Source organism: Sodiomyces alcalophilus (assembly GCF_042370955.1).
Source record: "Sodiomyces alcalophilus JCM 7366 unplaced genomic scaffold ACRALscaffold_2, whole genome shotgun sequence".
In the NCBI taxonomy this organism is placed as follows: Eukaryota; Fungi; Ascomycota; class Sordariomycetes; order Glomerellales; family Plectosphaerellaceae; genus Sodiomyces; species Sodiomyces alcalophilus.
This window is the reverse complement of record NW_027263533.1, coordinates 902,561-915,260: the sequence shown is the minus strand read 5'-3', so window position 1 is coordinate 915,260 and position 12,700 is coordinate 902,561. Positions and strand designations below refer to the sequence as shown.

The 12,700-nt window shown below is 39.4% G+C and overlaps 1 protein-coding gene across 1 annotated transcript; it reads right to left on the bottom strand.

Moving 5' to 3' along the window:
* Positions 1–1,385: 1,385 nt before the first annotated feature.
* On the bottom strand, positions 1,386–6,159 carry ACRALDRAFT_1028738 (uncharacterized protein; the record flags this gene model as incomplete). The annotated part of the gene is made up of 2 exons (XM_071014855.1): positions 1,386–1,535; positions 6,109–6,159. Coding segments are annotated over 2 exons (201 nt in total), but the record flags the coding sequence as incomplete, so codon positions are not given.
* Positions 6,160–12,700: the final 6,541 nt, after the last annotated feature.

Below are 12,700 nucleotides of genomic sequence, written 5' to 3'. Positions count from 1 at the left end.
AAACCCTAAGTACTTCACGGTCTTTATACTAAACTCGCACTTCGCTAAGTTAAGCGTTAGTTCTGCGTTACTTAGCGATTATAGTACTAGGTTAACCTTTTTTTTATAGTTATAAAGGGATCCGCTTAAATAAATTAGGATATCGTTAATATATACGGTAATAAAGTCGTTAAGGTAGCGCTATAACGTCTTATTAATATATCGTTAAAAGGACGCGGGGGCGCTACTAAGTCTAAAGGGGTATACTAACTATTTAAATAAGCCGAATCGAGTTCGGAACGCTATCTTCGCTTTATGGCTAGCGGCTATTCGGATCTTATAGAACGTAGTAACTATATCGAGCTTCGTAAACCACTTAGCTTACTCTAGGTTTCGGAGTATCTCCGTAATTAGTAGGAGAGGATAGCGGTCTCTCTAGGTGATTATATTTAGGGCACGGTAATTATAATAGAATTATAACCCTCCTCCTGGCTTTTTTATAAATAGAACTAGAGCTTTAGCGGCGGAGCTGCTAGCTTATATAAACCCCTTATTAATAAGGTCGGTAAGGGTCTTCCGCAGGACTAAGAGTTCCTCTCTGGATATATTATAAAGAGGGCCCTAGGGTAGTTCTGGCTCCTTATTATCGGGCCTTTATATAAGGTTTATTTTATAGTTAACCCTAGGTCGATAAGGGGGAAGGCGGTTTACTTATAAGTCAGAGAATAAGTCCGGGAATTATCGTAGTATCTTTTTTAGGATATACTTCCGGGGGTCGACTAAGGACTTACCTTAAAGGGCCTTATCGATATCCTTAATACTAGTAGCGTAAAGCGCGAGTTCCTTTTTACTAAACCGTTATTTCCTTTATAATCGCCGTATAATACCGGCGAACACCGACCTAGTTACTACTTAAGCTCCACGGATAGCTCTGATATTATCGGGTTCTTCTTCGCCTTAGAGTTAGATATCTATCCGGGCCACTCCGTGGTAAAGGCGATATCTCTTCGCGTAATAAGTAATATCGTTATATTCTATCTATGGTTTCCCTAGGAATATATTATAATCTAATCCTAGTATTATATAGGCGAATAGTCGTTATATATATCCACTAATCTTAAGATCGTATATAGCGATACCGGAACTCTTTATAGACCCTATAGTATCGGAGAACCCCGAGAGGGGTCTTTTAGTCTTATTAACTAATAGGAGGCGGAGGGACTTTATAAGATATTCACTTATAGCTATATAATAGTTATATCTAGTATCTATAAAAGCAGTAATTAACTTTTTATTAATCCGCGCTTATATAAAAGCTAAATAACTATTACGCGACTATAATATAAACTCTTTCTAATCCCTTTATTCCTTTATAATAGGCTCTAGTACCCGTTTTTATACTAAAGCTATTCTTTTTCCGGGTCTTTATCGTTATCCGTGACTCCCGTATAGATCGTCTTATTATCCGAGGCTACTAAGACCTTCGCTACGCGGTTCTCTTTATAATCCTTAGCGTCTTTTTTCTTTAAGCGGTATCTTCTAGTAAGGTATCCTTTCTTTCTATAGTTATAGCACTCTTTTATCTCTTTCTTCTCGGTCTATACTCGATTAACTCCTCCTATCTTTATATCGCCGTTATAATTATAAGCATAACTATTATTATTACTATTATATAGCGCTTAGCCGAACCGTGGCCTTATAGCGAGGGCTTCGAGTCTCTAAGCGATGCTTTATACTTTAGTTACCTAAGCGTAGTAGTTATTTAGTAGTTTTGTGGTAATAAAGGCGGCGTGGAGGCGACTACTAAGAGCTCCCTCTAGGAATATAATCTTCGTAGTATTATCCTATTAACCTTTACCGGCGATAGCGAGCTATTATTCGAAACCGGGTATAAAGCTTCCGAACGCTTAGTCTTTACGCTAGCATAATATTCTTAGGGCGTTAGCCGCGCGAGGTTATTTATTAACGTCTTTATATATACGGTTAAGGTAATTAAGGAAGTCTTCGGGGTTATATTAATTATCGGTTCCGCCTACGGCCTAAAAGGAGGCGATAACACGGCGGGGAGCTTCGTCTAAGTAGGCGTTAATAAAATACCACTTCTTATAAGCGTTCTAGAAAAGATATTAATCGAGTAGGAGCTTTTCGCGAATCTCGGATAACCAGCTTATATACTCGGAGCGTTTACCGTTAAACTTCTAGGGTAATAGAAGTGCTTTAGTCCTAAGGTTCGGAATAAGCGTTATATCGGGTATAGGCGTAGTAATAGGCGGCTAAGGGCCTTATATAGTCTTTTCCGATAGTATAGCGAGATAAGGCGTGGTTATATATTATTAGTTTTATATCGCCTATAATAGCTAGTTAATAGTGTTCTGTTATTCTTAGATCTAGGTGGTTAAGGTCGCGACCTAAGTCTATAAAGGGTTAATGATCTCCCTCCTCCACTCCGTAGCCTTAGGCGACTTGCCCGCTAGGCGTAACGGAGCGCCGGGAGGTGGATTAAAGTAATAGTCTATCTCTATTAGCGTAGCGTATAGGTTTCGCTAAGCTTTAGATATATAAGCGGCTAATCACGAGTTATTTATAGAGTAAGGCCGAATAATTAAATTATCTAAAGCTAAGGAGAAAAGAAGGAAAGGGGAAAACTCTATAAGTGCCTACGACCTAAATATAATATCGCGGCGACCCACTAGGAACACACTATGATTAGTCGGAAGATCCGGTGCTCTACCGGATTATCTCCACGGGGTCAGCCCATAACATTAGATAAGATCTTATCCTTATGTTCTATAATAACGGTTAACTTTATACACCGTCTTAGTCGTATTAATAATACTAAAGCGTTGGCGTTACTAGACTAAACCCGTCCCCCTTATAAAGGCGATCTCCGCGACGTTAAGTCGCTTATCTTTTTTATTAAGGATTTAGCGGCGAACGGTTACTGTCTATTTAATTATAAGGATCGTTTACGTAGCCTCGACGCCTTCCTATCTCTGGACGGTCTTACTAGCCTCTTATCGGCCGTTAATAACCCTTATTATCCCGCTCTAGTATATCGCTTCGCTAGTTAGTCGGCGGCCACTCGCTATAGTTACGCCTCCGTTAATAGTAATAAAAATCCTTTTACCGATAGTTCTGATAAGGCTATCACGCCGGCCCCTTATCCCGCTTATCCTACTACGGCTTATCCTTATCGCCTAGCTCGTCGTTAAGCTTCTACCGCTTCGTTAGCTATTAGTCCCCCGGCTCCGGCTAGCGATACCGAGTATACGCCGCCGAATTTTACCTCTTCCGATAAGGAGGATATTCCCCGTTATTATATCCGTACGCCCCGCCGTTATACCCCCGCCGCCTAGTCGGCTCCCGCTAATAATAACAATATCGTAGCCGCCGTTATCGGTAAGGAGACCGACTTCCATGGTTTTAGTAACTAAATTTTTTTTTTATTCGCTAAGCGATCGCCGGTAATAATCGCCTAAAATAGCGTTAAACTTTATTCTAATAGTTTAGGATTTTATTTTAGGACTAGTCGGGGTTTAGCCTTATTTATTTAGTCACTATAAGAGAAAGGTTATTATAACCTATAATTAAGTTCTTATTTATATCCGATAACCCTTCGGCGCCTTATACTATCTCGTAGTCGTCCCACTTTTTATATATATGTTTTTTATGCTTTTAGTACCTTTTCCGGATCCCTAGAGCGTTTTCTAGGTAGTCCTCTAGTTCCTAGGTATTATACTTTACTAGCTAGCCTACCTACTTTATAAAATAGAACGTTTTCCCTTATTCTTTTTTATAACTAATAATATCTTTTACCTTCTATTTATCTTACTCCTCCTTTAGAAACGGGAGATCCTTCGCCGATAGCTTTATAGCTACTTGGTCTCTCCACGGTTCTAATAAGGATACCGGGAATATATCGTGTATCCTTATATACTATATAGGAAGGCGAACCCTATACGCCTACTCGCCGATTCTCCTAGTTACCTATACCCGAATATATCGCGGTATTAGTTTCGACCCTTATCGGAATCGGAAGTTCTTCGTGGATAGTCTAACGATATCGCCTACCTTATACTATTACGGCTAGTAGCGTTTATTATAGTGCCGAGCCTACTGCTCTATAGTATACGCCTAATACTCGCGGACCTTCCGCCGAACCTCCGCTAACTTTTTAATACGTTCTTAGACGCCCTATACCCGGGTATCGTCTCTAGGTTAAATATATTCTATTATACGTGGATAGTATCCGTATAACGCTTTATACGGCGAGATACCTAGCAAGGAGTACTCGTTATTATTATAGGCGAACCCTGCTTCTAATAACTAAATAGGCTATTATATTATCGTGTTACTAGCGATTATTTATAGGTACTTAATTAGGAACTAATACGTTTATTCTATCTAACTATCCGTTTACGGGTAGTATACGGTGGATAGTCGCTAAGCGTTCGCCCGCTCACGGCAGAACTTTATCTAAAACTAGCTAGTAAATAGCTTATCCCGGTCTATTATTATACCCTCTAGGCTACCGAATCGGTATTTAATTTCCTTATATAATAGCGCCGCTAGCTAGGGTATTATTAGGTCCTTCCGCGTAGGAATAAATAGAGTATACTTTGTGTACCGGTTAATAATTACTAGGATAGCGTTATATATTTGCCCGTCTACCCCTTTTATAGGCGGTAAACCCGTAATAAAATCTATACTAATCTCTTAGAACGGATATATAGGTAACGGTAATATCTATAGCTAACTATACGGCTTATATCGCGGCACCTACGCCCCTTAATACGCCGAATATACGGTAACGTAATCGCGAATATCCGCCGCTAAGTCCACTTAATAGAACTTTCTTAAAATCAGCTTAAGCGTTTTATTCGCTCCTATATACCCGGCTTTAGGGTTATCGTGGTGCTATTATAAGACCTCCGCCCTTAGGGCGCCCTATACAGGCAGTACTAACTATCCCTTAAATAATAGTATATCCTTATCTCTAAGAAAGTACCCCGCTCTTTTTCCGGTCTCTTGGCGAATATTCTTAATTAAGGATATATAATCCGGGTTAGTAGTCTATAGCCCTCTAACCAGATCTTTTAGTTCCTCGCTAATAATACGCCGACCTACCGTTTTATTCCTAGCTAGCTCTCTGGCTATAGAATATAGGATATACTAATCCGGTATTATAGTAACCCTAGCCTTAGCCTTAGGCGTCGGCGATATCTTATCGGCGACCCTTTACTAGGTAGTCGCCCTATAACCTATGTCTTATATTCGGGAGCGGGTAATAGCAGCGACGATAATACGCCGGGTGCTATCGGTAGGACGTAGGGGTCGTAGCCCTTTTCTGTCCTTATCTCTTAAGCTAGGCAGGGCCCCCTCCTATAGAGTCTATACCCGTTTACGTTTACTAGGCCTATATTCGGGTAGCGTTACCCGAGCGGCTTAAACGTATATAATCTTTACCGCGTTACTTATTAGGGTAAGATAGATACTTATAATCCGTTAGCGAACGCTTATCGGGAGGTCGCTAACTAATTATAACTTTTATAATAGGGTAGGAAGTATATTATCGTATAGCGTTTTATCTACTATATAATCCGGCCGTCTTAATAGGCCGTTTACCGGGTTCGTCTTACCCGGGCGGTGTTAAACCTTAAAGTCGAATAATAATAACTAGTATACCTATCTAGTAAGCCTTCCGCGAAGGTCCCGCGCCGGCGTGTTTAGCACGCCCTTAAGCGCTTAATAGTCTATTAGTACTATAAACGCCTATCCCGTGCCTTTAAGATAGTAGCGCTAATACTCGAGGCTCTTTATTATAACTAATAGCTCCTGCTACCCTATACCCTATTATTACTCTATTTCGGAAAGCTTCCGCGAGAAGTAGGCGACCGGTCGCTATCTAGTCTCGTACTTCTGGCTTAGGATCCCGGAAATAGCCTTATTCAAGGCATCTATCTCGACCCTTATATCTAATACTAGGTTCTAGTACCGTAGAATAGTCGCCGACCCGAAAACGACTTTTAGTAATTTAAACGCCCTCTTAGTATTATCCGGGAACTTAAAAGGTCTTTTCTTTTTACCCGCCTAACTGCCTTTTAATAGCGTAGTTAACGGCGTAGTGACTCTAGAGTATCCCTTAATAAACCTCCTATAGAAGTTAGTAAAACCGAGGAAAACTTAGATATCTCGGAATAACTCGGGTACCGGCTACTCGGCGACTATATATACGCGTTCTAGATCTATCGCGATACCTTCGCGGGTTACTATAAACCCTAAGAAGTCTACTCGGTCATGGTAGAATTCGTACTTCGATAGCTTTATATATAGCTAGGCCCTATAAAGCTAATCTAAGACCTTCTTTAGGTCCTTTATATACTATTCCCTTAATATAGAATATATAAGGATATTATCCAGGTAAGCGATATAATATATATTTAGTAAACCGGCGAGTACTTAGTAAATATATACCTAGAAAATAGCCGGAGTATTTATTAGCCTAAACGGTATAACCGTATACTTATAGTGGCCGTATCGCGTTCTAAACGCCGTCTTTTAACGGTCCTCCTTTTTAATCCGGATCCTATAATAGGTATCTCGGATATCCACCTTAGAAAAATACTTTGCCCCGGCGAGCCTATCTAATAGGTCGCCGACTAAGGGCAGAGGGTACCTATTCTTAATCGTTATAACGTTTAACCCTCGATAATCGATATAGAGTCGTAAGCTACCGTCCTTCTTAGGCACGAATAGTATTAGCGAGCCTATAAGGCTTATTAACCGTTAGATACGACTACTCGCTATCCCTTTAGCGATATACCTTTTTAGCTCCTTTAGCTAGGCTCGAGATAGGGGATATAACGGCCCGAATAGCGGTTCCTTCCTGTTTTATAAGTTAATCGTGTATTCGGCGTCCTTTAGTAAGGGTGGCTCCTTTATAGCCTGCTCCGAAAACACGTCCTAATAGTTAGCGATTTCTAGCGGTAATTCGACGACTAGTCCGTATATCACCTTATCGTTATCAATAGACGGAATAGTTATATCCGGTATCCCCGGTACGATAGTAATAGCGGTAGTGATATATATAATATACGCCTTCGCCCGCTTTTCGATAACCTCGCGAGCCTATAGCTCGGGGTTTATAATTAAGATCGGCCTATAGATAAACGTTCGGCGAGCCGTATTAATTATAATACCTTCCTAACCTATACTATTATTCGAGAATAGTAATTATCCGGTGCCTTTAGGTCGATCCGTATATAGGAAGACCCTTTTTAATAGGCGTGGCCGCCCCTCTATGTCTAGTAGATAGAAAGCTAAGCTATACGCTCCGCGAACCCTTACCGGGCTACCGTCGAAGCCTTTAATCTCCGGAGTCTTAACCTCTAAGAGCGGTTTTAACCCTAGGCGTTCTATTAACGCCGGGCTAATAATATCTACCTATATATAGGTATCTAAATCTATACTAAACTCGATCTCCTTTCCGTAACGGATTATTATCGCTATAGATCTTGCTACCTTACTAACTATAATCGCTGGCCGGTTATCGGGCGTAGGTTCGGCCCCCCCGTCTACGCCGACTCGTTTCCTAATAAATAGAGTTCCCTAACCCGAATATCGTTATTAAGGTTATTATATATAGCGTGTATATTATTAATACGGGCGCGAGCCTTCGCCGCCCCGTTATCGGTTATCCGCTATTCCTTATTACTATAATAGTCCTTAGAACGGTGGCCCTTTTTGCCGTAGTTATAGCACTTGCCCGTGAAGGCACGCGTACTAGGCTACGCTTATAAGGGCTCTAGGCCCGGTGCCTTTTAACCCGTTAAGGGCGCCCCCTTCGAGTCTGCCTTACCTGGCTTAGCGGGCGTACGCCGGCTTATCGCCGGAGTGCTTACCCGGCTTAAGCGATTATCCGAGCGCTAGAAGTTCGATAAGGTCCTCTTATAGCTAGTATCCGACCGCTCGCTATTCGCCTTTTTAATAGGGCTTATATCCTAGAATAGCTATGCCTCTTAAGCTAGCGTCACGGCCTTATTTAGTTTAGTCTTCCGCTCTTATATCTTATCCTTAATACGTAGGGGTAGCCGACTAAAATAGTCGTAGGCACGCTCTTCGTTTCCGCTTATCTCTTAGCCTAATAGCCTATATAGGTTATCCTACTATTCGAATAGCTTTATCGGCGTTATATCGCCGATTATTCGTAGCTTACAAAGTTCTTTACGGTAATAGTACCGTTATATATCCTGGGATAGATACTCTTACCGAATAAACGCCGTAAAGTCGTTTTAATTCGGGTCGGTGATTTTCCGGGCGTGGTGCCTCTAGGACGTCTAGAAGGTATATTCGAGTTTCGTTAAAGCCTATTCGATCTACTATAGCACTAAGGCACCAGGTCTAAACTGGTTCCTAGCCTTAATCGCCGCTAGCTAATCGTCGATTTCTATAACCGTGGATAACTCTTTAATTAGCTTATAATTATATACCGGCGGTTTTTCGTAATCGCGCCGGGGCGCCGGTCGTTCGGCGAGCTTCTCTATAATTACTCGATTAATCTCGCTCTGTTACTAAAGATACTACGAAAATATTGTAATTAACGCCTTTTACGTTAACGTTAAGGGGCCCGCGACGGATCGCCGATCGACCTACGACCTACTATCCTTAGGACCGAGCGTAACCGGCGTATCCGTTAACCCCTTATTTTTATCCGGTCCCTGCTCGGGTACCGTCGTGATTAATTTCGGTATAATAGGCGCCTACTCGGCGTCCTTATTAGCTCCCCCCGGGGGGACGCTCGTTCCTTAAGTCCTTCTTAGTAGTATCTTCGGCCTAACTACCTTAAAGGTGTAGAAGTTAAAGAATTATAACGAAAAGAAAGTCCATAGACTTTAGTTAAGGAAAAGATATTATAGAAAAGGCTTGATAACTTAGTATCGTAGAGTGATCGTAGTATATTCGTTAACTAAGCGCTGACTTTAAACCAAGACTTTAACTTAAGGGATTAAACTGATCCCTTAACGTACACACAGAGATAGGTTCGGATCGGTGGTCCGTACACGGCCATCGGTCCGACTGCATGCCGATGGGTCTGCGATTATCTCGTTATAAGGCCCTTAGCGGATAACCTAAGACCCTGAGTCTATAAAGAATAACTATAGCACTTAAGAGCTGGCTATTTAGGTCCTGATACTCTAAGAGAGCTTATTTATAACGTAAAGAATATATTAATTAAGGGAACTAAGCGGATAGATTATAAGGTGTGTTTATATATATAGGCTATATAAATCGTATCGCGGAGATAATCCGAGTATCGCTTACCTCGACCCTTTTAGTGTATTTATTAGGACCTCTAAGAGCTACCTAAGAGCTATAACGGTATACGATATCTCCTTATAGTAAAGGACGAATATAGCGGATAGATTTATATAATACTAATTATATCTAAAGACGGCGTTACGATCCATAACGCTTTAATATCCATCGATAATTAGGTTACACGATAATTTTTAGTTTTAATCTATAAGATATATAGTAATAATAAGCCCGCTATAATATATATATTAGGAAATGCCTATTTCTAATAATGGCAGCGCTTTTAAGGGATCGAAGCCGAAGTCGTACCCTTATACACCTATAAACTAAATAGAGGATCGGAATAAGCCGGATAAAAGGTAGTTAATAAGTCGAATATAATACTTACCGGAGCAGGATTACCTTAGTTTATATAGCCAGAGAGTATAAAGGCAGCAGCGAAAATTATTAATATAAGTCCCTTAAAACGCCTAGGATAGAAATCCCTAATTAAGGTCCTAGACTTATAGTTTATAAATAATATGCTATTACTAATAAAAGAGTATACCGCCGACCTACGCCCTAATTAAAGTATATTACGTGTATATAAATACTATACTTACCCGCTAAAAAGGGATAAAGAGGCAGGAAGAGATAAGAAAGCGTATAAAGTTAAGCCGAGGGCTTATATTAGATACCTAATAGGATATATCGCCTATAATATCTATAGGATCTAGATCCCTTAGGTCTAGAAGGTTATCTTAACACGTAACGTTCGCTTTAATAAGTATATATTTTATAACCTAAAGCTCGAAAAAGAAACGTAAATTAAGGAGGCAGAGATAAAAAAGTGGATTATACTCTACGAAGAGAAAGAAAAGGATAAAAACATAGAATTTATTCCTTAAATACTACCTTTAAGGACGTTAAGCGTAACTTCTAGAGAATAAGTATAGTCCGCGGGTTTAAACTCGGGGGTGGAAGTAAAGGGAGTATTAGAAACGGATACCGATACACGGCCTAGAAAAGATCCTAATATAGACACTTAGTATATACCGTCACGAACTATAGCGACTAGACTTTAAACACTACGGGAAACGCCTAAACCGACTACGCGTATATAGGAATAGGATTAACCCGAATTACCGTAAAAGAAACTAAGGATAGTGCTTAAGACACCTAAGCCTAAGTGTTAACCTTATTCTTAGAAAGATATAGTAGTTAGCGGTAAGGACGCTAGGCTTAACACGCTAGATACGCCCGGTCTAGAGCTTAACTTAGATTACTTAATATATAAAGTAAGCGATAGGAATACGCAGACTTCTTCTAAGGTTATAGCTACCCTCGAATAGAGTCACGGTATCACCTTATCGCTACTAATTCCTCTAATAAAGTCCGAAATACTAAAACCTAAGGTAAGTAAATAATATATAGAACTAACACGTTTAAGCGTAAGGATCCGTGAACGAAGAGCTTAGGGGAAGGTAAAGATAATTAATCGGAGGATATACGAAGCAGAACCGGAGGAAGACGGAGCCCTGATTATATTCCTTTTATCTAATTAATAAGAGGAATATAAGAAGGACCTATCCGCGTTTTTAGCGTTCTTTTTAATATTCCTTAGAGTAATAGACCCTAAGAGGTCCGCTCGACTAAGTAAAGTAATAAAAAAGTAAATAATAATAAGCCTAAGGCTTAATAGACGGATCTATTAGGATAACCTATAATCTCCGCTAAGGAACTAGTTAGAGATAACTTTATATTTAATAAATACTTAATTTAAGGAAGCAGCGTATAAGGAAATTAATAAACTAATTAAAAAACGTATATAAAAAGAAATTAACCGTGACGATATAAAAACCAGACCTTTTCTATAAAAATAGGTCTTTACCTATAAATTTAACTAAGACGGATATCTTAAGAAAGCTAAGGTATATATTTACGTAAGGGGCGATCTTTAGGATAGCTTTATAATTAAGGGTATATATATAGCGATACTCGTATCGCGCTTATTCTGTATAATAATAGCGCTCGCCACGTAATTCGACCTTAAGATTAAGTAACTCGATATTATAAACGCCTTTATCCTCGCTAAATAAAGTAAGACCGGATAGCTAGTTACGTATAAGCTATTTAAGGGATTTAAGTAACCAGGAAAGTGCCTAAAGCTTAATAAAGCTCTATACGGCCTAAAAGACTCGCTAAGACTCTGGTTTATAACCTTTTTAGCCACGTTAAAGGAGCTAGGAATAGAGGCTAGTTTAGAAGAACCGTGCCTCTTTTTTACTCTAAAAAGAGACGTTTTTATTATATTCTTCGTAGACGATATATTAGTCTTATTCTATAGAAATAACGCGTCTCGAGTATACGAAATTATAAACGGTATTAAAGGTCGATTCGAAGTATCGGATAAGGGAGATACCGAATTCTTCCTAGGCGTTAAAATTATATAAAATTATACCGAGTATAAGATTAGCCTATTATACGAGTTATATATCGAGAAAGTAGTATAGCGATTTAGGATAAATACTCTAAATATATATCCGATAATCCTGATCCCCGTTATGGATTATAAGAAAAGCACCGATAAAGTAACTAAATACTAAGTAAAGAGATATTAGGAGAAGGTCGGATTACTGCTTTATATAGTAATTATAATTAGACTTAATATAGTATTTACGTTTTCCGTTTTATCACGATTTCTTACTAACCCTATATAAGAATATAAGAAAACCGTGGATTAAGTAATCCGCTATTTATTTATAACGCGTAACCTCTTAATTTAATACGGTTCGAGTATAGGGGTATAGGTAATAGTAATCGCTAGCGACGCCTCTTTTATAAACGATATAGATACACGCTAATCGTTATAAGGTTTTTTAATAAGCCTTTTCGGTGGTCTTATCGTTTAGAAAGCTAATCGCTAGGCTATAGTTATAACGTCTATAACCAAGGCAGAACTACTTACCTTAGAATAAGTCGCGAAGGAAATAATAGGACTAAAGCGTCTTTTCGCTAAGATAAGATTTAACCCGGAGTTACCTTAGAATATCTACTATAATAATATATAAACGACCCGACTTATAGTTAATAATAACTACCGGATTAAAACCCGTCTACGCCACGTCGATATATAGCGTATATAGGTCCGCTAGGAATATAAGAAAGGGGTATTCAGAGTGGTTTATCTTACTATAAAAGAGATACTAGCTAACGGTTTAACGAAGGCGCTCCTAAGGTAACGATTTAAGACTTTCCGAGCGCACCTTAATATAAAGGTACTCGGAGGGGGTGGAAATTAAGGAAATTAACTAAGGACCGAAAACACTACCGAAAATCAATTATCTAAGTTAACCCTATAATAGGGGAAAAAGGTATTATATACTAATAACGCCTATACGCTATAAAGCCCCTATCCTCTTATTAA